At 38.6% G+C, this 26,403-nt stretch overlaps 1 protein-coding gene across 5 annotated transcripts; it reads right to left on the bottom strand.

Annotated features, from left to right (window-relative positions):
- Positions 1-495: 495 nt before the first annotated feature.
- LOC129566712 (uncharacterized) lies at positions 496-17,093 on the bottom strand. Of its 5 annotated transcripts, XM_055442899.1 has the most exons (13): positions 16,535-17,074; positions 8,810-9,212; positions 8,204-8,733; positions 6,490-7,280; positions 5,975-6,175; positions 5,692-5,842; positions 4,999-5,129; positions 4,354-4,843; positions 4,089-4,259; positions 3,768-4,014; positions 1,912-2,740; positions 1,575-1,764; positions 496-1,506 (listed from the first exon to the last, which is right to left on the bottom strand). In XM_055442899.1, exons 3-13 carry the CDS (start codon positions 8,319-8,321, stop codon positions 758-760), a joined length of 4,068 nt encoding a protein of 1,355 aa, XP_055298874.1. In that variant the 5' UTR covers positions 8,322-8,733; positions 8,810-9,212; positions 16,535-17,074; the 3' UTR covers positions 496-757. The 5 variants fall into 5 exon arrangements, with proteins under 5 accessions (XP_055298874.1, XP_055298863.1, XP_055298894.1 ...); XM_055442888.1 differs by lacking the exon at positions 8,810-9,212 and having other exon boundaries at positions 15,914-17,093; XM_055442919.1 differs by lacking the exon at positions 8,810-9,212 and having other exon boundaries at positions 16,535-17,093.
- Between the last annotated feature and the right edge of the window lie 9,310 nt (positions 17,094-26,403).

Raw genomic sequence — 26,403 nt, 5'->3', positions numbered from 1 at the left:
TTTTGTACGCTGGTTATTTTCCATTGCAAAGAGGATTTCAACTGTTCTAGCTTCACATAATCCGAGTTCTGTTCACAGATCTAAAACGGAATACGTAAGCCATATTGTGGTGGGAATGCAGTCCAAATTTGTCTGTTAATGGAAGTTCTTTTGACGAGTGACAATAATATCTCGAATGGTCTTTACCTCCACAAGTACGTCAACAGTGTGTATTGTGTGCATACGTTGTGACAAGTAATATTTTGAGAGAGAGTGAGAGTTGCCTGGGTACAATACAGCAATGACATTTTAAAATGACTTTGTCAATGCAACATAAGTAACGACACTACTGTAGCGTTTTGGATGAAATAAAATCGAAACGGTCACTTCCTATGGATTACCCATTTTGATTATCCTGAATGCAAGACTCACCATTTCCCAATGCAAAGGCGATTCCACTTGTATAATCTTATTGAAGCTGTGTACAAAGTGCATTAAAATGAGCACACATACACGTTTTTTTCACATTAAATGAAAGGATTTATTTACATTGAAAATACATGATGTTTCATTTTGGTTTTTGTTGTTGCTGTCGTCATAGGTACATCTATAATGTGTTATTTTGAAAAGCTCTACATTTTACATTTTATGCAATAATAAATTAAATTACAATTTTTTCCCATCTCACTTCCATACATATCGTTCCATTTCCATTTTCCATTTTAACTAACGTCACATGCTTAATGTGCAAAATATTCAAATTGTTTAACAGATTTCCCTAATGCATTTCGAAAAGAGTGTGATTGTTCTTGGCTTCGCGCCGTATCTTTGTCGCTGCCGTCGCTGTCGTCATCGTCGTCGTCGTATAGTCATTTTGGTTGCGAGTGAATGCGTCGCATTCATCGTCCTCCGAGTCATCATCGGCAAATTGAATGTCATCCAATTCGTAATAGTCTTGAAATTTGTCGCTTGGCGATTTAACAACAGCTGTCTCTTTCTCCGTGCCAATATCTTTATCGTCGCTGGCATAGCTGCAGCGTTGCTCCTGATTTTGATATGAACGATGAACTTTAGCTGGTGATTCAACGCCATTTCGTAGGCTGTCATTTGATTTCTTCGACCGAAATTCGGTCATCGGAATGGAATCGACAACAATGGGAACTTTTCGTGCAAGCAATGTTCCACTCATTTTCCGGCGAATTCCTTTTGGTGCCGCAACTTCGTCCTCAACTCCACTGAATGCACTTGCTATCAACACTTTATTCAAATCAGCGTTGTTCCTTTCTTCAATGTAATCATTTGAATCCGGCGACATGGACTTTTTTGGCGGTAGTTCAGGTGCATGTTCATAGTTGCGATTCTCGGTGTTTTCATACGTGGGGGAAATTTCGTCGTAATGTGGCTCTTCTTCGCTGTGCATAACATCACTTTCGTTACTGTTGGAATCTTCGTCGTCGGAATGTGCTGTGCCGTCGTCTAGTGGCGGTATCCATACAAGATATGCCGGATCCATACCCAAGTAACTGCCTAAAAAGTTGGAATGATAAATTTATAACGCTGAAGAAACCAATAGAGGAGTAATCAACAGTAACTACCTGGGGCTGCTCCAGCATTAATCACGTTGTAATCGTAATAATCCATTTCCATATCTTCGGGAGCCAATGAGAATTCCGAACCCGGGCCAGCTAACAGTTTCTCACGGTTTTTCTTTTCTTTGCTCGCTTTAATATTCACACTGCGATTTGTTGACACACTAATTACACTTGATGCTGGCGAATAACAACCCTGCAATGGTTTAACAAAAACAAATTTAAGTTTCTCTTTAATTCCAAAAAAGAAAAAAACATCCAAATGAAAAAAAATTTGCATAAAAATTCGGATGAACGAAAAAGAGCGAGGAGAAAGAGTGAGAAGAGAAAAAAAAATATTTACATTTCGTAAAGTGGCATTACTGACACTGAGTCTTCGCATAATGTCGCTTTTGCGTGAAGCTGAAGTTGTGCGCTTATTTATGGACGCCAGCGAGTCCGAATCACGTTCACTGTCTTCGCTGAAAACTTTATTGCTGCTACTGCTACCCACCATATTCAAATGATTGCGTTGCTTTTTCCTCGTCGAGCTCATTCCACCGTTAACACTTTTCGTTTCACTTGCTACATCATCGCTGCCACTGTCCTTATTATTGCCATTACAATTAGTGTCGGTAGTGGTAGTGGTAGTTTTTGCATCGGTCGGTTCGTTTTGCTTGTCTTTATCGGTTGCCAAGGTGCACCTCCTTGTGGCGGTGGCGGTGGCAGCAGTGACGGTGGTGGTGGTGGTGGTGGGGTTATTGTTGCTGTTGCGTTTCTTTAACAAACCATCTCTTCGACGTGGCATTGGTGTGTCGAGCGGTGTGCGCGGTAAACTAATTGAATTGATGTTGTTTGAATTGCGTCGCTTATAACGAGCCAAAATTTTTCCGGTATTTTTATGGTTGTCGTCGTTGTCTTCGTCGTCGTCGTCGTCGTCATCTTCCTTGCCATCGATATGCATGTCACCAATGCTGCTGGGGCTGCTGCAACCGTAGCTTGTCGATGGTGACGTCGATAACTGTTGCGATAGAGCCTCATTAGAGCATTCACCATTCATTCGGCTGCCTTGTTTATTGTTTTTCTTTCGTTTCGGTGCTGTTATCACGTCGCTCGTTTCGCATGCATCGTTGTTCTCATTAAACGTTTCATTCGTTAAAGTATGCGTACTTTCCAAGCTGGCTGCATCGTCACTGTAAATGAACGAATACACCATATTTAATTAGTTTTTCTTTTCTGCTGTTCGCTTTTTTTCACTTCTCTCTACCATTCTTGAAATTTTATTGTTATTTCGCGTGAGCATGTTATGTCGACGTTGTTCATTTTCATTTTCATTTTCATTTTTTCCCTCTTATCTTCTTTTCATTTCATTTCTCTGTGTTCTCTCTTTACGTGGAGTTGCTCTTACGTTTTCATTTTAATGTTTTTTTCCATCCATGGCTCTTATTATTTCAGTGCTTTCGTACGCAAAGTGAAGCACGCTTTTTTCTTCGTTTGCTGAATAAATACCCTATCGTTATGGGTAAAGAAGAAGAAGAGAGAGAGAGAGAGAGAGAGAGAGAGAGAGAGAGAGAGAGAGAGAGAGAGAGAGAGAGAGAGAGAGAGAGAGAGAGAGAAAAACAGAGAAAAGTGACACAACCATAAAAATGTGTCTTTGAGCTGTTCGTCTACAAAAAATTCACGGAAGAATTTTACGTTATTTGAAACATAAAGTTGGCATGTAATGCAAACGAAAAGAAGCACAAAGTCAAATTCCTGGTGCGTGCGACGGAGGTTCTGGACAGAATTAAAAAAGCAGACATTTTTGCGGTTTTTACACCCACGAAATGAAGGAAGCAAAAAAATTGTGTGTGGCAAAAATATCCACATGAAAAAAGTTCCACGTGCAAAGCAACGGTATGCATTTTATCGGAATAAATTTTTTCTCATCTAACATCTTTTTGTTCTCATGTTCTTCTCTTTCCCAATTTTCAGCAAGCACAACCAATTTTTCTGTCGCAAAAAAAAACACGTTGAATTAAAATGTAAAATTGTGTCTCTGCAAAATGTAAATATGTTTTGTATGCAGCCAAGCCATGGAAATGATGTTTGAATTTTGTTTTTTGCATGATCCAACAAACAAAACCTCACATGGAAAAATCATGTATATCAAAAGAACTGGAGGAAGAATAATAATGATGATTGAATGCGATGCACTTGACACTCTCGCTTTTATCTTACCTGTGGGCTTTGCCATTCTGTAGAGCGACTTCGAGAGCCTCACCATCGACACTTTCACGTAACCGTGAGTGCTTCATCCATCGGCCTCGTGGTCGTATTTTAACAAGTGACACAACTTCCGATAGTAGCGTTGAAGTAGAGACGGCTCTCGACGGCAATTGACCTGCTGCTATTGAGCCCATTGATGTACGCGGCGTGTGCACAGGCGAATCGGGCTCACCCGCACTTTCAGCTAATTGATATTTACCTGAATGTAAGGTTTGTGAAAGAATTCGTGTATCAGAGTGATTCCGCTACGAATATCATACGAGTCATACTTACGATAGCGACACATGTACTGTGCACCGAGCAGTGCGCTCACCACAATTATAAGACTGCTGAATAGGATCGCGATTATGTGCACCATTGTAATTCGCGACGTGGTCGGTGTGTTAATTTTTGGCATAATGGCTTTGCTCGTACGTGGCGCTGTCACGTTCGAATGTAATGTCTCTGTATGGCGAGCAAATTTTTAGCAATTAGAAAGAACGCTGTTCAAAATTCACACAGTTCACAACAAATTTAAGCACACTCAATAGATACTCACGGAATTGTTGGGCATGTGTTAAAAAGCCCCCTTTGCACGATTCACCAATTGTCGACAATTCATTGGAGTAAAATTCTAATAAAAGTTTAGAATTGCTTGACAAAATTGCTTCGGTATTTTTTGAAGTGCCGCCGACGAATTCACCAACTAACTCACTAAGCAACGAGTCACCATCCCGAACGCGAACATATTGATCCGAGCATATGAGTCGGAAGAAGTCAAATCGGAATCGAATTCGGTAGCCGGGTTCGGCTTGGATCAACCAAAATGTACGACCAGGACAACTTTGTGCTGATGCTGAGATAATTCGACGCGGTTTTGATACAGTCAAATGAACGATGCATCCGCAACGACAGTCGGATCCAAGATCGGCCTTAATTCCTGGCCTATCGGCAAAATCCGATGGCAAAAAACTACCCGTAGCACCATAAATGCAATCCCAACTATCTGATATTGAACCGCCGCATTCTTCAGTTTCCACCGCTGGACCCTATAAAAAATTTTTAACACGCTCATCATGCTTCAATCAAATGTGCGGTGCTCTTCACATTTTATTCATTAAATGCATTGAATATTCTCATATGGATCATTCGCATGGTTTTTGCATTTTCGAGCAAAACATATTTCGATATTTCATTTACATACCTCACAAAACATTGCACCGTACCGTGGTGGTGGCGAATCACAAACACGGTATCGATTTCGTGTGCCTACAGCACATGTTGTTGAACATGGTGTCCATTCGCTCCACGGTCCCCAACCTCCGCGTTCCGAATCTGTTTTTACGCGACGGAGAAAAAAAAAACACATAAATCGGATTCATATTTTTCATTCAAATTGGTATCGTTTCACAACACTCAAACTACTACTACACCGACACCGCCTCAAACCAAATCAATTTGTGCATTTAAGTGGCACGCATTTGAAAATGAATTTATCAAATATTTACATGAAAACAGGTTTGTTTAAATGTGCGATTTGTTACCGATGCCATTACATTCGTATGTTTGTGTACTTGTAACGATATCATTTAATTGCATAAATAACTCATACGAAACGCATCCATATTTCATTTCATAACATCACGGTGAACATACATATTGCATACTGAATGTGAACAGCAAAAATTGTGTTTGAATATTTTTGTACGGAATTAATTGGAATAATTTCAACGGTAATATCTCGTTGTTTGTTGAAATTCTTTTGGAAATAATTATAAAATATTCTCCATTTTACCGAGTGAATGTTTTAATTTGGTATCGAATTCGCCGATAATTCCACGGAGTAATTATTTGCAAACGAAAACAATTGGGTGATTTCATGTCAAGATATACTTACCGCGAACAGGTAACGTTGGCAAACAATCCATTCGAACGTCCGCCACAGCTCCCGATATCGCTTGGCTCACGTATACAAAACAGTATTCAACGAATTTTTCCGAGAAAAAATCACAGTCAAAGTGCAATGCATGTTGACCTCGAACTACTCGCTGTACAATGGATTCGAGTTGGAATAAGAAGCGAGACAATGGAGAGAGAGAAAAGGAGAAAGAGAAAAAAAAAACACCAAATTGAAAACAAAATTCATTTGTCTGAATAAACGCACGACACTGGTGGCTTACCTGTTCGGTGATATAGTGCAGGGATGTCGGTGGGGCGAGTGATGCAACGTCAGCACGTAATTTGCCAAATAACCGAATTCGATCGGCTCGGTCCAAAATGCAAGCTGGATATTCAAACAGAACACCGATGCCGGTGTGCGGATCGCACGGCGATATACTGCGTGCATGCACATTGAATACGAATTGTTCGCTCCAATCCGCCTGAATAATAACCGGTGAAATGTGAAAGGCCATATTATTGATAAAAAAAAACGAATTGAAATACATGCAGTGCAAACAAATCCAAATGCTGCCAAAATTAAAACAGTGGTTTTCATTTCGCAGATTTTGCATTTAAATTGCTTCGGATATTCATTCGGTTATGAACTGAATGAGATAGAGGCAGAGAGGAGGAAGAGAAAAACAGGAACAAAAAAAAACACACACACACACACGAAAAACTGGAAAACGGAAAAAAGCCATATGCAATCCATATGGGATTTCGAAAACAAATAGTGAAATTGCATTTGATTTACCTGGATATAAGCCGTTGCTGAAACACTCGCTGCCTCTGGCCCGGTCGGTCGTAATTTAACAACATAATGTCCTGCTAAACCAAATAGCTCGCAGCTCAATTTTAGCAGACGTGCTTTTGGGTAACCGCGAATTTGTTCAGCATACAGAGTTTGCGAGCTACTCACATTGGCGCTGTCACAATACACCTCGTGACCGCAATAGTAGAGTTCGAGCCAAAATTCTGGCACACTGTCGAGTTGCGTGTGCGGCACGATGCATTCGACGCCCGGAAATTCCAGTATTACATCAACTGGCTGTTGCGGATATGTTCCAATCGTTTCGGGAGTAACGCTCAATTTTGGCTGTGGCCATCTTACATCTAAATGCTGTCGCAGTCGTTCATCACGATTATCCAACGTGTTGGCACCTTCGTCAACATCATTGCCGCCAACAATTTCAAGCTCATATGTGCCGCCGAATAGGAAATTCAAACATGAAATTGTAATTTGTGTGATGTTTAACCGTGGATCGGGATACACATCGAGTATTGCAACTGTTGTCCGATTCGTTCCAATGTAGCGGCTCACTTGCAAACGAACATCATCATTTGATTGTTTTGCTGTTGGTGCGGACGTTGTTTTCATAAAATCATCCTCTTCCGAACTCAATGCCACCGATTCGTCACTGTTGAACTGCTTGGTTTTTTGCTTTTCTTGGCTAAAATACTGAAGTTGCACATTTAAATCGCCGTTTACGGGCGAATAAGTTTGTGGTATTAGGAGATTCCCGCGCCGCAACGACTGGGCCAAATCTGAATTGATTTTTTAGAAAAACAAGAAGAAAAAAAACGAATCCAAAATCAATATTGATAAGAAACCAAATTGATTCGGCTTACAAAAGCGAACAATAGCAAGACCATAAATCATATCGGAACACAATGTGCCGGAAAATGTTTGCTTTCGAAAGAACACTGCGTTTAATTGACTATGTTCAGGCTTTTATCAACCAACGAATCGCTTCAACATCGTTGTATAGTGCACTTTCCATGGACAAATAATACTCTTTTTTTTCGAGTGGTAAATCTCGTTGAATGCAAGCTATTCTGATCTGGATATCAAACTATTGGAAACGCTTTAGTGCTCTCTTCTTATTGCCAATACAATATCGAGACGGCAATTTGGCTCCAATCGAATGGCATTCGCTGAGTGTTGAATGATATTAGGGAAACGTTTACGGTCGACACACCAAATATACGTGTGTAAGACTTTCAAGTTTGCCTTATCTTGATGTGTATATTCAAGCGAAAATGGTTATAGAGATAATTTTACATTCGCTCTCGCTCTCGCTCTCTTCGTTGACAGCATTTCACGTGTTGAATTATAAATCAACAGCCGAACAACCAACCAACGTTGACATCTCTTTAGATAAAAGTTTGTGTTTACAATTTAACGAATGGCTTCCTGATAATAACACACTGCTTCACATGGAAAGTTACTCTTCCGTTCACAAGTTATCAATGCTGCGGCATAAAAACCCAATATCTTCCACTTCTCGAATTTCTACTCCGAAATTATTGTGTATTGATTTCAATCACACGTGTTCGATGCGTGGTATACATCCAAGTGGAAAAAAAAATGTCAACGAGTTTGCATTGCGTGATGAAGCAAAAAATCGTGTACAAACTAAATGGCTGAACAGAAAATAAAAATATACAAAGGGGAGAAAGCTACTTACCAACGCTTACGAGTAGAGAGCAAACGAAAATGGCCAGTTGAACGTAGGAAATGTGCCATAAACAATACGGTCGATTCGATTGACATTGCATAATCACTCCCTCGGATTTGACTTTCATTATGCTAACGCGCTAAAAGTAATATTGCACCAATTAGGTTAACGTTCCACTCAAATGATTTTCTATTTTTTTCGGTTTTTTCTTCAGTCGTTGTTGTTGTTGTTGTTGCCGCCAAACCGGCGGTACTAATTGCAAGTTCAAGCCTTTGTTTCACTGTCACCCACACTCTTTGAAAGGTTTTAACCACTTTTTCGCACGAATTTTTCACTTTTTTCCCTTTTTGCGCTCATATTTATATTCGTCAGTGTCGTTCAAATGTTCACCTTGTTTTGAGCTTTGAATAACACTCATTATTCTCGCCGTGCCATAGATTACGGCCGATGCGGTAGTTTCATGCTGCATCGTGCGTGGGGAAATATTTTTAAATTCCATGAATGCTCTCTCAGCCACTTTGCTTACAAACTCTTTTCATCTGCAAGTAAAAATCGTGTACAAAACACCACAATGAATGACAGGAAATCCCTTTAAGCTTAAATAATTTGTTGTACGCGAAACAAAATAAAAATGAGTAGCTGCTAATGTGTCCTTTGGGATAACAACCGGACTTAAGGTGCGGCCAATTTTTCCTTCCAACCATTTACTAAAGCGAGTTTTCACACTTTTTCTTTCAGAATTTACACGAGCATTTGTGTCAGTTTCATATCTATCAAACGGTCTTTCTTCTGTTTATTTTTCGTTATTTGTAATTGGCTGCATATTTTATTTCCTCTCGTTCAAGAGTTTTCATTCCATTTCGAGCACAACCTTATTATTGCCTTGCCATTTTTTCCCGTTGAGAATTTTTTTTTATTGCACATAAAGGAATTCATCGTCTTTTTTGCTACTCAAACGAAATGGGAATGGGAAAATCTCCGAAATCTGATCTGTAAATATTGACCAATTCGAAGTGCTCTATAGTTTGGGGTTAGTAAGTTTGTTTGCGTCCCCTTTTTTCGTGATGTTTACTTTGAATTTACGAAGATCTTGTACCATTTCAACGACATGGAATCGAAAAAAAGAAGAGAAGAAAAGTGCAATGTTTTGTTTTTTTTGCCGTCAAAACTGTCCATTCGACAAAAATAAAATTGGTTAAGATAATTGCATGGCGTATTGCCCATCTCGTGCATATTCCCTTGCAAAGAGCAATTTCGGTAATATATCATCGCATCACTTCTTCATCTTCTTCTTCAATGATTTGTCTATCTCAAAATAAGCTCATTTAAATTACTTTCTTCCGATTTTCTTCATAGCAACTCGTTGGACGTGAATAATGTTGAAATGTTAGATAAGAAAATGATGTATTAGGTGGCCAATGAGGCACTCTGCTGCCGTATTCGATTCGAAAGCCATTATTCATCGATATATGTATAGGTGTAATGATGTGGGCTATCGATGCGCTCAACGATGGTGAGGTTTTATTTGCACAATGACGGTCAAAAGGAGCCCATTCGAGTGAAGCATTGCCGAGAATTTCGATAAATTTTATCGGAGAGCGAATTTCTTACATGCCGACAATGCCCACAACTATTTGTAGTTGTTATGTTTTATTGTCGTTGAAACTAAGCTAGCGCCCACATTAAGTGGCACGCTTCGTCAATAATCGTGACCAGGTTATTTCATATGCTGCGATAGTAGCGATTGTTTTTTTGCTCTCTTCTTGTTCCGTTTCGCTCATTATTTTTATGAACTCCATTTTCGGTTTGAATTTGCTCCAGGGGCAAATTTATTCAGCAGAGATTTAAGAGCGAAAGAAAGAGAGACGGAGAAAGAGTCAGAGTAGTGTATTTTATCGAATTATGGCCAATGGGGACTTCAACCAAACATACATTTTAGGATGGTTTAGCATCTCAACATTTTGTATGCAGCGGATATATCCGAGCATATCGACGAAGCAAGTCTGCTATATATCTATGGGTGAGATTGAGAGTGGAGTATGTTTTTTCTTCGATTTATATTTTTGAAAAGGCGAGTATGTTTTCTGATGATTCTGTTGGCGTTAAAGTAGAGTATGTTGTAGTACCGTCTAGCCTCCACGGTCTTCATTGTTTTCGCGCAACTGATAAAAGATAACAACATGGTGTCTTCGGCAAAGTTGTAGTACTCGAGGTCTTCTATAACTAAGCTGAAGACAGTTATCTCTTATCTCTTATCAGTTGCGCGCAAATCGCGCACATAAAAAAGCAAATTTTATATAGAACTTTTTTTTCTTATCATTTTTCGCGCTTTTCGCGGAACTGATAAGAGATAAGAGATAACTGACTTCAGCAATGTTAGTCGACAGAAACTTACTCTTCTCTTTCGTAACAAAGTCAATGAAACATACACTACTCTCAATCTCACCCATAGATATGCAAGTATATATAAGTGGCGTGCGTCGATGCGCACAGCTACATCGACTACACACAAACTCTGCGCTCTCTATTTGTGTGTAATCGATGTAGCTGTGCGCATCAACACACGCCACTTATACAGTGACTTGCGTCGTCGATATGCTCGGATATATCCGCTGCATACGAAATTTTGAGATGCTAAACCATCCAAAAACGTATGTTTGATTTCAACAACAGAAATATATAGGTATAACAAATAGAAAAGCAATTTGTGGGGGAAAGAGAGCGAGGGAAAATGAAAAAAGAATAATAAATTTCTTGTTGTAATTCAACTCTATGGTCCAATATGTTCAGAACAAGTTGTTGAAACAATGGGCCACTGAATGGTCGTTTGCGAATGATTTCGTATTGTTTTGTGTTGTTTTTTTTTGTGGTCTGAATTTGTATTTGATATGATTAAGGTTTCCAATTGAGTTACTTCTGGGCAATAAATTAAAAAAAATTACAAGCAATTTGGTGTTGATGTGAAAAATAACAATGCTCCGAATGAAATGGCGCCGATTATCCCACGGCAAACAAATCGTCGCATTATCATATTACAGCCGAACCTTCATCCGAACCGGACCGAATCGGATTGGAATACAGTTTCATTGTTGTTGGAAGAAGCAGGTCGCTCTTTGTGTTGAATTCATCACATTCGCAAAGTGGTTTTGAAAAGAAATCCCCATTTGTATACGGAGAAAGGCGCTTTGTGCTGTTGATATGTAATCAAATGAACACAAGACACTGCGTCTTATTTGCATGCAGTCTATTCTCGGATGACATTAACCATCCCCTCGCTTTAAAAAAAGATTTCTTTCAATACGACTTGTCTACTTTGGATGAGAAGAGGCGAGACACGAAGCCCAGTTTAGACCCAATTTAAATGAACTGCAAATCAAGAGAAAATTGTTCAATTGATACGATGAAATGCGACCGATAAACATGATGTGCGAAAAATACGTGGATACGCACCAGAGCTGACATAATAATAATTCGCAAAAGAAGAATAATGGCTATTAAGTGTTGCCATTTTTATACGTACGTACATATATTTGTGGGGGGGATCTTTTCGTTGCGTCTGAATTCCCATTCAATTTGCCTTCAAAATCTATTGAAAGCGATGTATTTGTATTCATAATTCATGTTTTTCGCTTTACACAAGATGCGTAATAAAAAATTGTTGCAGATCTTACCCTCTTTTCTCGCAGTGGCGAAGCATTACAAAAGGGATGACGACCGAACAACGTGTATGTATGTATGCGACAAGCAGTACAATTGATTCATTTTCGATAAATGAAAATTTATATTCCATTTAGGTGGAATGAGGATAGCGTTGAAATACGGGGCGAAACAACGAATATCCATGGTGCCACATCGAAGGCATATTTATTGGTTACTTTTATTGACATGATGGATCCAGACACAAAACTTTTACATTTATTGCAACGAAAAACCATCGTCTCTCGCTTTCTCTGGCAGCCATTTAGCAACAGAATATTTATTCAAATGTAATTGAATCCCGACGCGACATAGACAATCCGCCCGAAAACTGTTTCGAGTACTATTATAAAATTGAAGTTTCGTTTTTTTTCGCAATTTGATTGAACTCGTCTGAGAATGTTAGTTCACTTTCGCTCAAGCTGAACAAATTTCCCTCGTCTGTTTGAAAATCATAAACATTTTTAAAGCTTTGAAAAACTTTTGCCACCAATCAAATGCACATTATTTAACAGCTACAGGCGCGGCCCAACGGCTTTTTTCGGATGAAGTTCAACAAACTTGCCGTTCGCTTGAGTTTAATTTCACATTATGCACAGAATCAAGCCAATTTTAACACGACAGCATTTAACGTCGTTCTTCATCAATTGTGCTCCGTAATGAGACTGATTGCAGAATTGTTCAAATCACAAGTCTGAATCAAGTGCTTTGTTAAATGCCAAGTATGAGCATAATATTAAACAATGCAATGGCAACAATTCAACACCATTTGGATGCTTTTGTTGTTGAGTGCTGGGCAAAACGTTGAAAATGTTGCCAATGAATAGAATATCTTTATGAATTGGAGTGGAGCACGATGACAAATGAATAAATGAAATTGTCGCATCATCCAAAGGCTAGCCTCACCTTTTGCTGCCAACCCAATTCACAGCATTTAGTCTTACACGGAAAATCATGGGAGCGTGTAAATTGTAAATTAATACGTTTTACGCTAGAATATGCCATGGCGCAAGATTAGAACTGGCTGTAAAAATGCAGCAACAACAACCGAAAACAAAGGAAATAAAATGGAAATGCGAAAAAGGCTGCTCGTTACAAAGATATGCAATTCAATATGTCTCTCTATTTTTTTGTTTATATTCCATATTCAAAAGTACATGCACATAGTGTCCAATGGTCATTGTCTGTGTCGCAGTTGCCTTGTCTACCAGCCAATTGTTGAAATGAAGCACTTCAATAGGTGCAGCTGATTGAAACAGAAAAAAAATGAGGCAACATTGAATTTTTGTGTCAGCCAGTGTCGTCTTTTAATCAATGTCGAACGAGTAGATGATATTTGCGCTTGGCTGATGTTTTTTAATTAAAAAAAATATATGAAGAAAGAATGAAAACAATTTTTCAAAAATAATAGACACAATGCAATTGTGAAACTATGAAGCAACCATTGAAATGTTTCAAATTTACAAAATGAAAATTATTTTTCATTTTTCATTTAAAAACGCTTTTTTAATTGGGATGCAAAATAATTGAATTTTTTTCATCTGAAACTGTTGTTACATATTTGGATACATAGTGTGTGTGATGCCATGAATATTTTTGTGGAAGTCGAAAGAATGCAGTATAATATTTCACACAACTATCTCCGCAGTGGAGCCTCCACTTTGACATTCCACAAAACACAAAGCTCACATGATGATACTGAGATGATAATAACAATGAGTTGCATTTCAATCCAATTCATGGAATGTATCTTTTGATTTTCTGCCATGGTGAAATTTAACTTGATTCATATAAATTCTCTTGCCGCTGGCATTTTGTACAGTACTTTATTGCCTGAAACCATCCGTCGGTGTCTTTGAGCACATCACATCCTTTGTCAAATTAACAGTCACATAAACGTGGCCATTTGCCGAAATGAACATGAGCGAGTATTAATTTGTGTTCTGGAAATTTGTGGCAATAAATTGTGTTGTTGTACAAGCAAGTAAACATTTCTAGGTCGCTGTGCCCGTAAACAATGTCTTTACAATGGCTTTATTTTTCTGTTTTATTTTTCAGAGAGGGAAACCTAAAATGCGAAATACAGTGATAAATATGTAGCCACACACACACACACACATCCATTTGGAAAAAGACAATTTAGACATTCCGTTTCGTGTCATTTCGAAGAAGAAAACAAAGCAGCAAAAAGTTTTTGGCGTCTGCTAAAAACCGAAATAAATAAATTTCCATTATGTAAAGCAATTGGGATAACCATGTCAACACACACACACACACACCATCACCAGTGAAAGTATGTACCAAAGCACAATTTACGCAACGCAATGTGATGGTGACGGTAGCGGTGGTGGTGGTCTTGAAAAATTCCATTTTCATTAAGTTTCGCGAAGCGTGTGCACATGGCAACGAGCACAACCGTACAGAACCAGAGAGAGAAAAAAAAGTTCAATCCAAATGAATACCACCACACCGCAGTGGAGGAATACAATTAAAACATCATTGCGTATTCATTAAATTTATTTTATAGAGTGCGCAAATTTTCTCGTCTCATTTTGTTTATATATATTGAAATCATATCTCTGGAGTGAGGTTTGTTTGTGTGTGTGTGTGTGTGTGTCGCACGCGCGCGTATGGTAATTTAGCCCGAATTCTAAACGGTTTCTTACCTAACTTTAACTTATCGCTATGTTATTTAGCTGTCGGCTGTGTCAAATATTTTCGACCAAATCGTGACTAAAATGCTGTTAATGCGGACGAAAAAAACAAGTTTTTGGGAACGGCCCCGTAGACGCTCCATTATAGCGACATCAAGTTGATGTAACCTTGAAAACTTTGTCACTTTCTCGAGCCTTGTTTTCTCTATCATTTTAACGCTTTGACAAAAAGACTTTTTCGTTCAAAATGCTAAGAAGATGATGGTATAACCGCTGTATTTATCGAGGGGATTCGAAGCTATCAAATGGAAATCGATTTTATCGATTTTTTTTCATTCTCTGTTTCGTGAAAAGGCAAACACAAATAAATTGCGGGCTTACTTGTTGGTCGCATAACAATATGGAAAAATGTATAAAAAAAATAAAAAATAAATGTGATTGGAAGTCGGCCTTTTTATTATGCGCCGTTTCATTGTTGCAATAATGGCTTTTGATCAGAAGTGGAAACATTTTTAATCATCGTTCAATCAACTTTTTTTTCCCATCGACACCGCAGTTCAAATACAGTTCACAGCGGAGAGAAATTGATTGCGTTTTCATTCAACTGGAAATATGCATATGCTAATTGGATCTCACACCATCAATGTGACGAGTTTGTGCATTTTTTTCTCTTTCGATCGCAATACACAAAATCATGTCATTTTTTCTTTAATGATAAACATAGTTGGTGGAAATTGTCACACAAATAGCTGTGAATGTGGAAAAACTTGTTGGTAAATGGATTTAGTTGATTGCGTGAAAATGGGAATTACGCTTGAATATCGTAAAAAATCGAAATACAAAATATAGTTACCGCCAAACACATATTGTCAGAGTTGTGATTTACATCACAAAAATAAAGTGAGTAAATGAGGTGGAAAAACCAAGTCTGCATTTTGGACCGCACAACCAACGAAAATAGCACAGACAATGAGCGAATTCACTCAATTTTAATTATTTGGCTAATTAACTTTTCGTTAATTTGTTATATCAAACAACTTTTCTTTGTGCGGATTTCATTCATTTGCTCCGCATTTCGAGCGGAGCCTTAATTTAATGTGCTCTTGATTTATACAGACTCTCAAAGTTTCCAAAGTTCGTGCGTCAAAAGAAAGAACCCGATGTAAAAACCGCACGATTTGGTTACTCTTCACCTTTAAGCATTCGTTGCTGTTGTACAAAGTTTTAATAAAATCCAATGAAATTAGGTAAAACGAAATAAAGTAACAATCGAAAATTCATAATGTCGAAAAAGCAGCGACGATGAAATTTGACGTCGACGGCGTTGGCGGCGGCAACGGCGATGGTAATTTTCCATGACTTAACTCACCTTGGCATCGCATTCGTTTGTTAGGCATAATCCTAGAATAATGAACGAACTCCCATTGAAATTATTTTCGATGCTGATTTCCACAAAGAAATGGCAAACGCTATGCTTATCATGCATGAAGCACCTTCGATTTTCTCCTCACACCGAAAAATGTCATAAATTAGAGAATTTGATGGTAAATCGATGTGAACTATTGATTTTCGTTGAATTCAAACACACCAATCTAAAATGCGATAAACACAGAATTGTTGGTGACGGGGCGCACGCCTTAAATGATAACTTTTGATTCGGTGAATTATGATTATGAGTTTGTTATAAAATGGAAATGGAAAATGAGCACGAACGAGTGCATCTCATCCAATTGAAAATGATAACTGTCTTTCGTCGTTTCGATGAAAGTAACGGCAACATCAGCAGCAATAGTAGCAGGAGCACGATGATAATAATAATAATAATATACGATTGCAATCAAATGCTCAACATAATCGCATTGAATCGCATTTTAAAGAGCAAAATTTCACAAAACTGAATGCATAATCAACATATATATGTTTGCAGAGGCAGAGTCGGTGAGCGTCACCCTCGCTTCGACAATGAAAATCCATTCTTTAATTTACATACACTGTTTGATAGCACTCTTCCGGCTGTATGGTTCGACGTATGTTTGTATCGTCAAATTCGTGCACTAAGTGCATTTGCGGTGATTGAACTCGGCCCCAGCGAATAACTGTTGGTTTCGCTGGAAATCACTCATCCCAATGTTACTATCTCTGCAATTTCGTCGGAATCTCATTTTTTCGTTTGAATAGTCAAAATCAACCGCCCACTATTTTCCACTTTCAAATTACGGTCTCATTCCTTTTCTCCTTTTTTTTCTCACTAAATCCCATGAATATCAAATAATTCGGTTATAAACTCACAAATACTACATGCTCAAAATTCGTGGAAAAAAAAAACAACTTTCAACTAAAAATGGAATGAATGAGTCATCAAATTGATTTCACTTGCACGCTAACAAAATAACGATTGGAATTTTGCTTGTTTTCGATTTCATTGACTTCAAATCGAATCGAATCGAAACGATCGATGCACTGAGCCGAATTCGAATTGTTGTATTTGGCACGCGCGCACCAACCAATGCAGATCGCGACTCTCACTGAATGAAGCACGAAACAAGACTGGATTGTGAGGGTTGATGGCAACGGTTCAAAATCTACCCTCATCGAATTTGGTGTACGGTTTTAGCGCTGCGTTTCCATCCGTTTTGTCCGCAAGCGAAACGCATGCGATGCGCTCACTGTGAAAGTGTAAATGCGAAGGGTGAATGTGAGTCGACCGAAAGCCGAATGTATGAATGAAACGACTAGAGGATAACGCAAGCGACGCTCGTCCATATGCGCTCGTGTAAACAAAACAAAAACATTTTGGTACGCGCCGTGGTGAGGGGACTTTGTGCATCCGAGCAGCGATTCGTATAAGAAATTAGAAATCACATGCAATCCATGTGTTGTACAATATACACCATAGAAACCGTGTAGCGATGTTGGTTTCGTAGCCGGCAAAACATGCACTACAGCGTTCCCATCTCATGGGATCACGAGAAAACATGGAAAGGCATTTTCGCAAAACGCACATACTACTATCCACTCTCTCTGGCTTCGAACACCATTCGAATAATAGCGATGCGATATGTCGTATCCATCCATTCCGAGTTTGTTTTATATTCGTTTGTTTACATTATGGTTTTGCTCATTTCTTTACTTAAAAGGTTATTTACTGGAATATGAGCCGTCTTTTCTCGCTCTATTCCTCTCTATCTATCTCAACAATCGCCTCAGTCTCGATGGCGGTGGTGTGGTGTGGTGTGGTGTGTATGTGTTTCGTCGATGTTGTTGCTGTGCGGTTGTTGCATAGTTTACTTTGTGCTCCACACACACACATACACATGCACGCGAACCACGGATATCAAATGAAAAATGTACGAATTTCAATGAAAGTTTTATGAATATTTCACGCTGTACCTTTTTCCGCATTTTCCACCAATGCCAAACAGCACGAATCGACAATGTTTTTACCATAGACAAATGTGTAATTCAGGTTTATGTCTTTCTCTTTTCTAGATATATATATATATACCTTTCTAGCTCTCGTGTGTACTTTTTGTGCCACGGTTGTGTTTACGTGCGCTTACAATTTAGTCAGGCCGCGTCGGTGTGTAGTGTATTTGAAATGAATTCGTCTTTTGCCCAGTCGCTTTGCTTTTGGTCGTGTGGTAAATTGTGAATTATATGGAAAATGTATGTTCCATTTGAATAAAACACGCAGACAAATGCTGGAGCGGGGCGTAAATGAGGAAAATGGAAAAAAATAAGAGCAATAAAAGAGAAATTGGAAAAACAGACGGAGGTGAACAACATTGAACTAAATAAATTTCACCGTTTGCTGTTTTGTGTGCGGTTCAAACCAAATGATACTATGCTCACGCTAATGCATTTTTTCGAAAATTGCCGCACAAAACACGATCGACAATGAGAGCGACGCGTTTAGTATGCTCATCGAACTGCGTTAGAAAGACAAACGACAGTTAAAATAGAAAAAAAAGCAGAGGCGAGACGAGAGAAACTGCATTAAAATTAAAAACGGGAAAATGGTCGGGTATTATCCGATAAATATCGAGCACACGACATACTTTGTCAATCGATCGCGTGGTTCTGGTGCTGAGCTGAGCCTTGTCGCCGTCATCCGTTCATGTGTGCGTGCGTATGTGTGAGTGAGTTGCATGAATACCAAATTGCACCCTTATTTTTCAATGCGTATCGAGAGTGTATGTAAAACAGAGTACAGTTTGTCGAACACACTTCGGCACAAGGGGTCGATGCGCTTATTTTGCTTTAATTCCATTGACGTCGCCATCGCTGCTACCATTCCCGTCCTAATTGTTGTTGTTATTATATTATATTTTGGCAGTTCCTTATTCCTTCTACTCTCCTCCGTTCTCAGTTGGAACGGGACGTACACAAACCAAATCGGACACTGCTTCGCCGATTGAATAGCTCAATGCTGCACCCCTGATGTGCCTTACAAGTACAAATCAATGTAATTGTAAGTGGTAACGCACATTATTACCAAAAACGAGCCTCTATCTCTGTTCGCTTTCATATCCAAATATACATTCAGTGGTTCGTCTTTGCTTTGAAATATATCCCGTCATTCAATTTCCATCGAATGGATGGACGAACAAAGAGAAAGAAAACATAACGGAATAAATACGATAATAATAATTCTCATTGTTCCGTTCGTTGAAATGGTCGGTCTGCTGATGGAAGACACGACATAGACGTTGTCGACAGCGGCGACGGCAACAGCAGCAGCAACAGCATCGACGACGATGGCATTTTATTTTCATTCGTTTATAATGATGATACACGCAATTTCGGCAGATATTTTATGGGCGATTTCAACAGTTGTTGTCTCTTTTATGTTTTTTCATGCGATGGCTGATAAACGAGAGCAACTTCATGCTAGAGATAAACTTCAATCTGTCACACTTGCTCGTTTCGTTTTATTTGTGCATCATTGGTTTGCGTTGTTGTTATTGTAGTTCTTTTTTATTGCGACGGCCAACAAAACCATTTGTTACTTTATCTTCATTTTCGGTTGTGTTCGATATTGTGCATAAATTATTGTTTCCGTCGTGTTGCTTTCCACCCAATAAAATCCAATGATTTTTCTCAAGAGAAACCAAACGAATCACAGCCTAGTGATTAATGAACGCGTCCATTTCAAGCACTAAATAATTACCAACATTTTTATTTTATCAATTTACAACCGATATCCACATAGATAAATTTCTGGCCAACCAACCACATAACATGTTACTATCATCACTAGAATTACCTTTTCCATGAAGAAGCCCATTCAGCTTTCGAACATCTGAAAATCAATTTCCAAGTCCATTTGGCAATTTGTTCCGTTGGCTTTGTTTGATATATCAAACGAAATTGGTGCTAATGCCTTCAATATAACGATTTTTTACATGGTTCCCTTGCATTGAGGGCATTCATTTATTCATTTGTTCATACAAAGTTTCAAAGGCAACAGCAAATTGCAAATTGGAAAATAGAGAATTGAAAGAAAAAAACAACAACCCTATCGCATCCTGACACGCCTCATTGAAACACAACAATGATAATTTATTAATTTTGCGCATATCCCTCGTCAAGTAATATCTATCATTATATTACACTGAAGTGAGACGCTTCCATTGTTTTAAAAAATTAACAAAGCGATAATAATAAATGCTGAATAGGTTTCTTTCAAAAACAACAAAAACGCACACACACACACGCGCCTCTCATAATCGCTCATACATACAAATTTGTCCCTGCACACGCCGTATAACTGATTTGATTGTGTTTTGTTTTCCATAAAAAAAAAAAAAAAAGGTTTTTCGCCGAAGCCATTCATTGATTAAAATATAATGAGCACGTAGAGTGTGTTGGGGGGGAGAAAATCGTTTGACTTCGTCAACGTCACGTGCTCTGACATTGATAGATTTTCACATCTGCATACAATTCTTCTTCATTTGTACGTGGTCAAGTATTTGAATAAGCTGTTTCGAACAATACGCTTGCATCACACCTAAATGGGCGCACACAACGGTGCGTGAAAAGTGCCAGTGAATGAGATTCCATTTTGAAGCGAATAACATGGAAACAAATATGAAAAATATTTTACGGCTATGCGATTGAGTCGCACGTATACACCGTCGATTGGCAGAGCATCGAGTTTGGCACATTGCTTGTTTGTTATGTACGCAATATCGGGATTGTGAGGCCATATCCACTTGATATTCGAATGTGGATGCCAGTGAATTTGGATCATTTTCAGCAATAACATTTTAAATTTTATGTTTTGCCATCGAGATAACGCCCACACACACACACACATACACATACAACCACACACGCACATACGCGCCACTTTTACAAATTGTCTGTGGAAAAGGGATCCAAATATTATATGATTGCATTATTACATTTCTGCTATCATTGTTCGGTTTTACAGTTGGAAATGTGATCCAGTGTATTTCGGTTAATGCGTATTAAAAGTTTTGACTCGGAAAAAATGTATGTAACCTATCTCAAAGGCTTCGCACGGGCAGAGAGACTCATATATGGGAATGTGTGTCATTTTCCGGCTCATTTTGATCATTTCGACCGGCATACATTTGGCAAAATGTCGTTTGCACTGGAATTTATGATGGTGTGCGGTCACTTGGTGTTCGTGTGTGTGCATGTCTGAGCGGACAGTGGAACGGTTTTGGTAAAAGGTCAAGCACGACAATGGCCCCACTGTGAAATTCGAGTGGTCCGTTCAAATTCGTCAGCCATTTAAATGAAGTCATTTCTCGGTGATGGGATGTCTAAAATTGACTTTTGCCATTGAAACGAAATTAAATTTTACACAATTTGCCATTCGCTTGATCCCGCCTAAAACACATTCCATATAGTTTCGAATGAGTGTTAGACCGTTATCTGTCTACGTTTTACGCTTCTATTATCAAATTGTTCATTTTGTTTTTAATGAGTTGCCATAGAAATGTCGATGGTGTGGTGAGAATGTTCTTTAAACTCAAAATAACGGCTTTGCTCGACCAGCATTGCTGCACATGACACTCACACATAAAATCTCACAAGCACGCATATACCATCGGATCGGAGGGACGCCAGAACCATGTTTCATCACAGTGAGGCATAAAATGTGAAAAACAACGCTTGGGATAAAAAGTTTATTCCACAGAAGGACGCAATTGAAAAGAGCGGGAACATAAAAGACAAATGACTCCGCCGTGGTTAGCCTCGTAGTGTGAATGACTTTTGAAAGCCGTGCATTCCGGCTATACACATGATGAACGCACCTATGCCTCCTGTTCATACATGAAATATTAATTGTAAATCCGGCACAGAACACGGCTTTGTCTCTCTATTCATCTTTTATCCCGTTGTTCCACTCGATACTTTGTATCGCATGCAAAAAGGGCCATAGATGCACACAGCTAATAACAAAGTCAATAGAGAATATATGCAGAAAAAGCATGAGTTTTAGTTCATAACGGAGTGAGTGCAAAAAGCAAAATACCACAAAAAGGGTCGGGCGGCAATCGGAGCGCAGAACACAATGCGAAAAAAACAAATGAGCAACTTGTACATTGAAAAATGATAAAGTATATCGCTCTGCTTGCCATCGTTATCTTGTCGTACATCGCGATTTTTTCCCTCTATGTGTGTGTTTTAGTCTTGGATTGTTCAGCAACCCGGCACTCCATGTAAAAGCCTTATATTCTAATATACAGTGGATCTTTTATGCGTTGAAAAAAAAATTGTTTCAAAAACGCTATTTAATTCTGACGCTTTTGTTCGAGCCAGTGCTTGATATGCTCAAACATTTCAGTATCTTGTTTTCATCCTTTTGTTCATATTTTCCATCGACGTGATGCGACGTCAATTTGAGACGAGGCGCGACCAAATGAACAGCCATTGCGAGGAAAGTTCGGGGAGGAGAGGGAATGGAACACAGCGAGAGAGAGAGAGAGAGAGAGAGAGAGAGAGAGAGAGAGAGAAAGGTAAATATTGCGGAGTTGTAAGTTTTCGATGTTATTATCTTCGTTGTGTACGCGCTGTTTGTTAAACGCATTATATTCTCATTCCAAATTCATTTCGTTTGAATCATGGATGCTTCGAAATGCGTTCGCGCCTCATTTCATTCAAAGGCAAAGTGATGCGGTGTGTATTGTTGTTTGTAACATCAGGTTTTTTCCATGGAGTTTCCTCTTCGCCGTTTCTTTTTTTTCTCTCCTCTCCAGTGCGATTTCTTTCTCTCGGTCTTTGCCCCTTGTTCATAATTTTGTGAAACGTAATTTACCTCACCTGGTGTTCACCTTTTAACCATTGGCATGTAATGGTGTATTTCAACAAGAAACGACTACCATTATCCGTGATGTTTTTATCTTGCTGCTGCTGCTGCTGCTCCTTTTGGTTAACATATCAACAAAACAAAAGTTTTGCAACATTTTCAAAACATTCTGGGTTTTTTTAGTCGCCCCTGTTCACTCCTCTTGGCCACGCTCTAAATCAACAAAAATGACAATGCAGCATTAATCAATCTGCACAAAATTTGCGCTTAACTCACGTTATCTTGCACAGTTTGTCTAGAAACCTCTATGAATACAGACAGCCAGAATTAATGGTTTGTTTTTCATAGAAATGTTTGACGCTAAAAATAAATGAGTTTTTGTTCATTACCAAATTATCTGGAGCTACGTGACACACACACACGGCCAACCAAAGTTGTTGCCAACGAATGGTCGGCGGTAAATTTTGATTTGAACGCCGCCCACTGATTCGATTTAACCCATGAAAATATGACGATAAAATCAATTCGTCATGTTTAATTGATGCGTTTGAACTAATTTCACCTTCACTCATCTCGATCAATGTCCAAAACTTTTTGAATGGCATCAAAACTTTTACCCAAACTAATGAAAGTAATTCAAGAAGCATTACAAATATCCGTTATTAAGTGTAAACTTGTTTGCATTCATAAGGCTTATTTTTATCAAGAAGCCATCATTTTACTTCTATCAATTTTTATGAAAGCTTTCAATTTTCAATTAAAAAACTTTTAATTTCAACAAAAGTTTAACGTGGAAAAAGTGAAGGGAACAAAAAAAACACACCCATCTCATAAAAACACTGATTTAATAACCGATGGAAAAGAACATGGAAAAGATTTTATAAATGAACGGAGGAAAAAAAACGGATGCTAAAAATTCGCTTCCGACACGAAACTATGCGAATAAAAATGGAACAAAGGAAACGGGGCTTTGCCGCAAAAACGAAAACCACAAACCCCATTTTCAAAGTATTTTTAGTTTTTTTTTTCTTTTCGTGGTTTTGATCAAAGTACACCTAAGTGCAAAAACCTAGTACACTCAGTGAAGAAAATGCAGTGGAAAAAAGTACTAATGAAGTAAGAACGCTAAACCACACAACGCACTGAATGAGCGCTGTAAATTATTTTCATAATTTGTTGGTACAATTATAAATCTGATACGTGTTGTGCTTGAACAGTAGTGCATAGTTTTTTGCGAAAAACCCGCGAACCGTTAATTTAACTAATTTCCATTTTATGATGGAAAATACTTTATTATTTTTCTTTTCTTCCCTTGTTTTACTTAACCTTAGTAAATAAAGTTTGTGCAGTTTTCTTGCCGCTTTTGCCATTGATTTACTTAAGCGCAGCGCATAAAATCGACTCGTATCGTACTGCTGGATTTGGTTTTTGGGACGGTTTCAATCGGATACCCCATGGAGAAATCATAATTAGTGGCAATGACGCAATTTTGGACGCGATATTTTCTTAATAATCTTTCATCAAATTGCTTTTCACATTCTTCGAAATTTGATATTTGATTAGGCGCGCGCTTCTTTTTTTTCGTCCCGAAAAAGTGAGAATGCCGAATTTTAATGTCTATATTAAATGGTTTTTTCATTATGAAATTATGAAATTGGCTCGTCGACAGCAGCATGCACGTTCTGGTTTTTCCAAGCGTAAGCAAAGTTTCGCGGGAGCACATTTCTCGATGGTATTCCTTCCATGATGAGGTCGGTGAACGAAGTCGATGCGAGTCGTGCTTGAAAACTGAAGAGCATCGTGTAGCACTAACTGATTGCTTGGCGAGAAATATTTAAAGTGTAATTACATTTAATTTACGATTGCATTTGAAAATTACCGAAAATTGTTGAAATACAACATGTGCGCGCTGTTCATTCATTCGCACACGGTATATATCTATGTAATCCAGTTTGGAGAGTGAACTCGATGGATGTATTGCTCCGTGTCACGGATCTACTGCCACCAATCGTAATCTGCTAATCCAATGTATGATGAAAAACCATTTTTCGAGGGTTCTCATTGCTCAATGCCAGTCTTGTTGTACTGTGTGCATTCAACACTTCGAATTTGTGCCATTAGTCGGAATTAATGTGTGTAATTTCCTAGTAAAAGTTTATTGTTGATCAATATTCCCGCACGAATCGAGTTTTCTCTCTTAAACGCTCGCGTGCGCGAGCCCACGTCTCCAAGTTTTCTTCTAGAATACGTCTTGATTCCGCATTGAAGCGTACAATTTCGACGTAATTTTTTTCCCGTTTTAAAAGTTTCGTCTGGCCGATATGCGGCTGGAGTAACAACTAACTGGCAATAACGATAAACATAAATATAATAACTGTATAAATTGAGTATAGCGAACGTGTGCGTTTGTGAATGGCAAAATACACCGAAACCGTTTCGACGAAAAGCGGAAATGAGCCAAAACCAACAGAAACCGTGAAAAAAAAATCACAAGAAAGCGAAGGAAAAAAAACACATAAAAAATACACACGAAAACGGTTTTGCACTTCACGTCGGCTTCGTACCATTCCTGGCTCTATTTCGATTCTCGTTTTTTTTTCGTTCGCAGCGACACTTCTTTAATATTTGAATGCATCAGAAACCATTCGGAAGCATTCGTTTGTGTGAATTCCATTCGGTACAGGAAGAGACCGTATCGTACAGGTGCATGAATATTGCTCCATACGGAGCAAATAAACTGTGCTCGCAATTTCGATGTGTTTTATGGTTTGTTGGTAATTTATTTTTTTGTTACTGTTGTTATTGTTTTGTTCGGTTTGTTTCGTTCAATTTGATTTCGATGGTGATGGCTTTTGTTTTTATGCCCATCCCATTCGAATCGCGTCTGCACGCGCACGCATCAACCGAATAACAAAACAAAAAATATGTACATGCTGTGCAGTCGTGTTGATGGTCATGAATTCCGGTCTTCGTTCGTTTCACCTAATCACAAATTCACCTATTTGCTTTCCTTTCATCGACTCTAAGAACCAACATTTTACCTTTGTTTCGATACATATATATGTGCACATCGCGTGATTCAAACACACGCTGATACCGAATACAAACAAACGCGCACACACACACCTCCATATATTTTTCCGCATAAAACCATTTTCACTCACATTTCACTCTTTCTACCGTCATACATTTTGCATGTGCTCGCATCAGCACATCGACAATACAGAAAAGCGATGAAACCAAATTCGGAATTTATTTCGAGTCAAGTGAATTCCACGATAACTACGTCTTAGTGCTTGTTCATTTGATATTGCATTTTCTTACGTGTGTAATTTATGTTGAAATTTTCCCGTCTGTTACTGATGGAAATGTCTCTCTGGTTTTGCGCGCACACACACAGCCAACGAATTACGTTTAGTCGTGCGACATGTTGTCAAAGGGAAATGAAGCGCTCCATGAACGTACTATATGGAAAGAATTTTCAAACAATTTAATAAGTGCACAGACGACGAGCATGTTTTTTCATCTCACCGGTGATTTTCGGTGAATTTTTCACACACAAACGCTTCAGACGA

This window comes from Sitodiplosis mosellana, unplaced genomic scaffold (assembly GCF_009176505.1).
Source record: "Sitodiplosis mosellana isolate CC-2019 unplaced genomic scaffold, AAFC_SMos_1.0 Smas_scaffold_1, whole genome shotgun sequence".
Lineage (NCBI taxonomy): Eukaryota > Metazoa > Arthropoda > Insecta > Diptera > Cecidomyiidae > Sitodiplosis > Sitodiplosis mosellana.
The sequence above is the reverse complement of the archived record's forward strand: the minus strand, read 5'-3'. Positions and strand labels throughout refer to the sequence as shown.

What these genes read in the sequence shown, in the direction of transcription:
- LOC129566712 (XM_055442888.1), bottom strand. Translation starts at nt 8,321, where the DNA reads ATGAAAGTCAAATCCGAGGGAGTGATTATGCAATGTCAATCGAATCGA. An exon ending in ACGGTGCAATGTTTTGTGAG is followed by an intron (nt 4,844 to 4,998) that starts GTATGTAAATGA and finishes AATTTTTTATAG; the next exon opens with GGTCCAGCGGTGGAAACTGA. An exon ending in ACAGTACATGTGTCGCTATC is followed by an intron (nt 4,015 to 4,088) that starts GTAAGTATGACT and finishes CCTTACATTCAG; the next exon opens with GTAAATATCAATTAGCTGAA.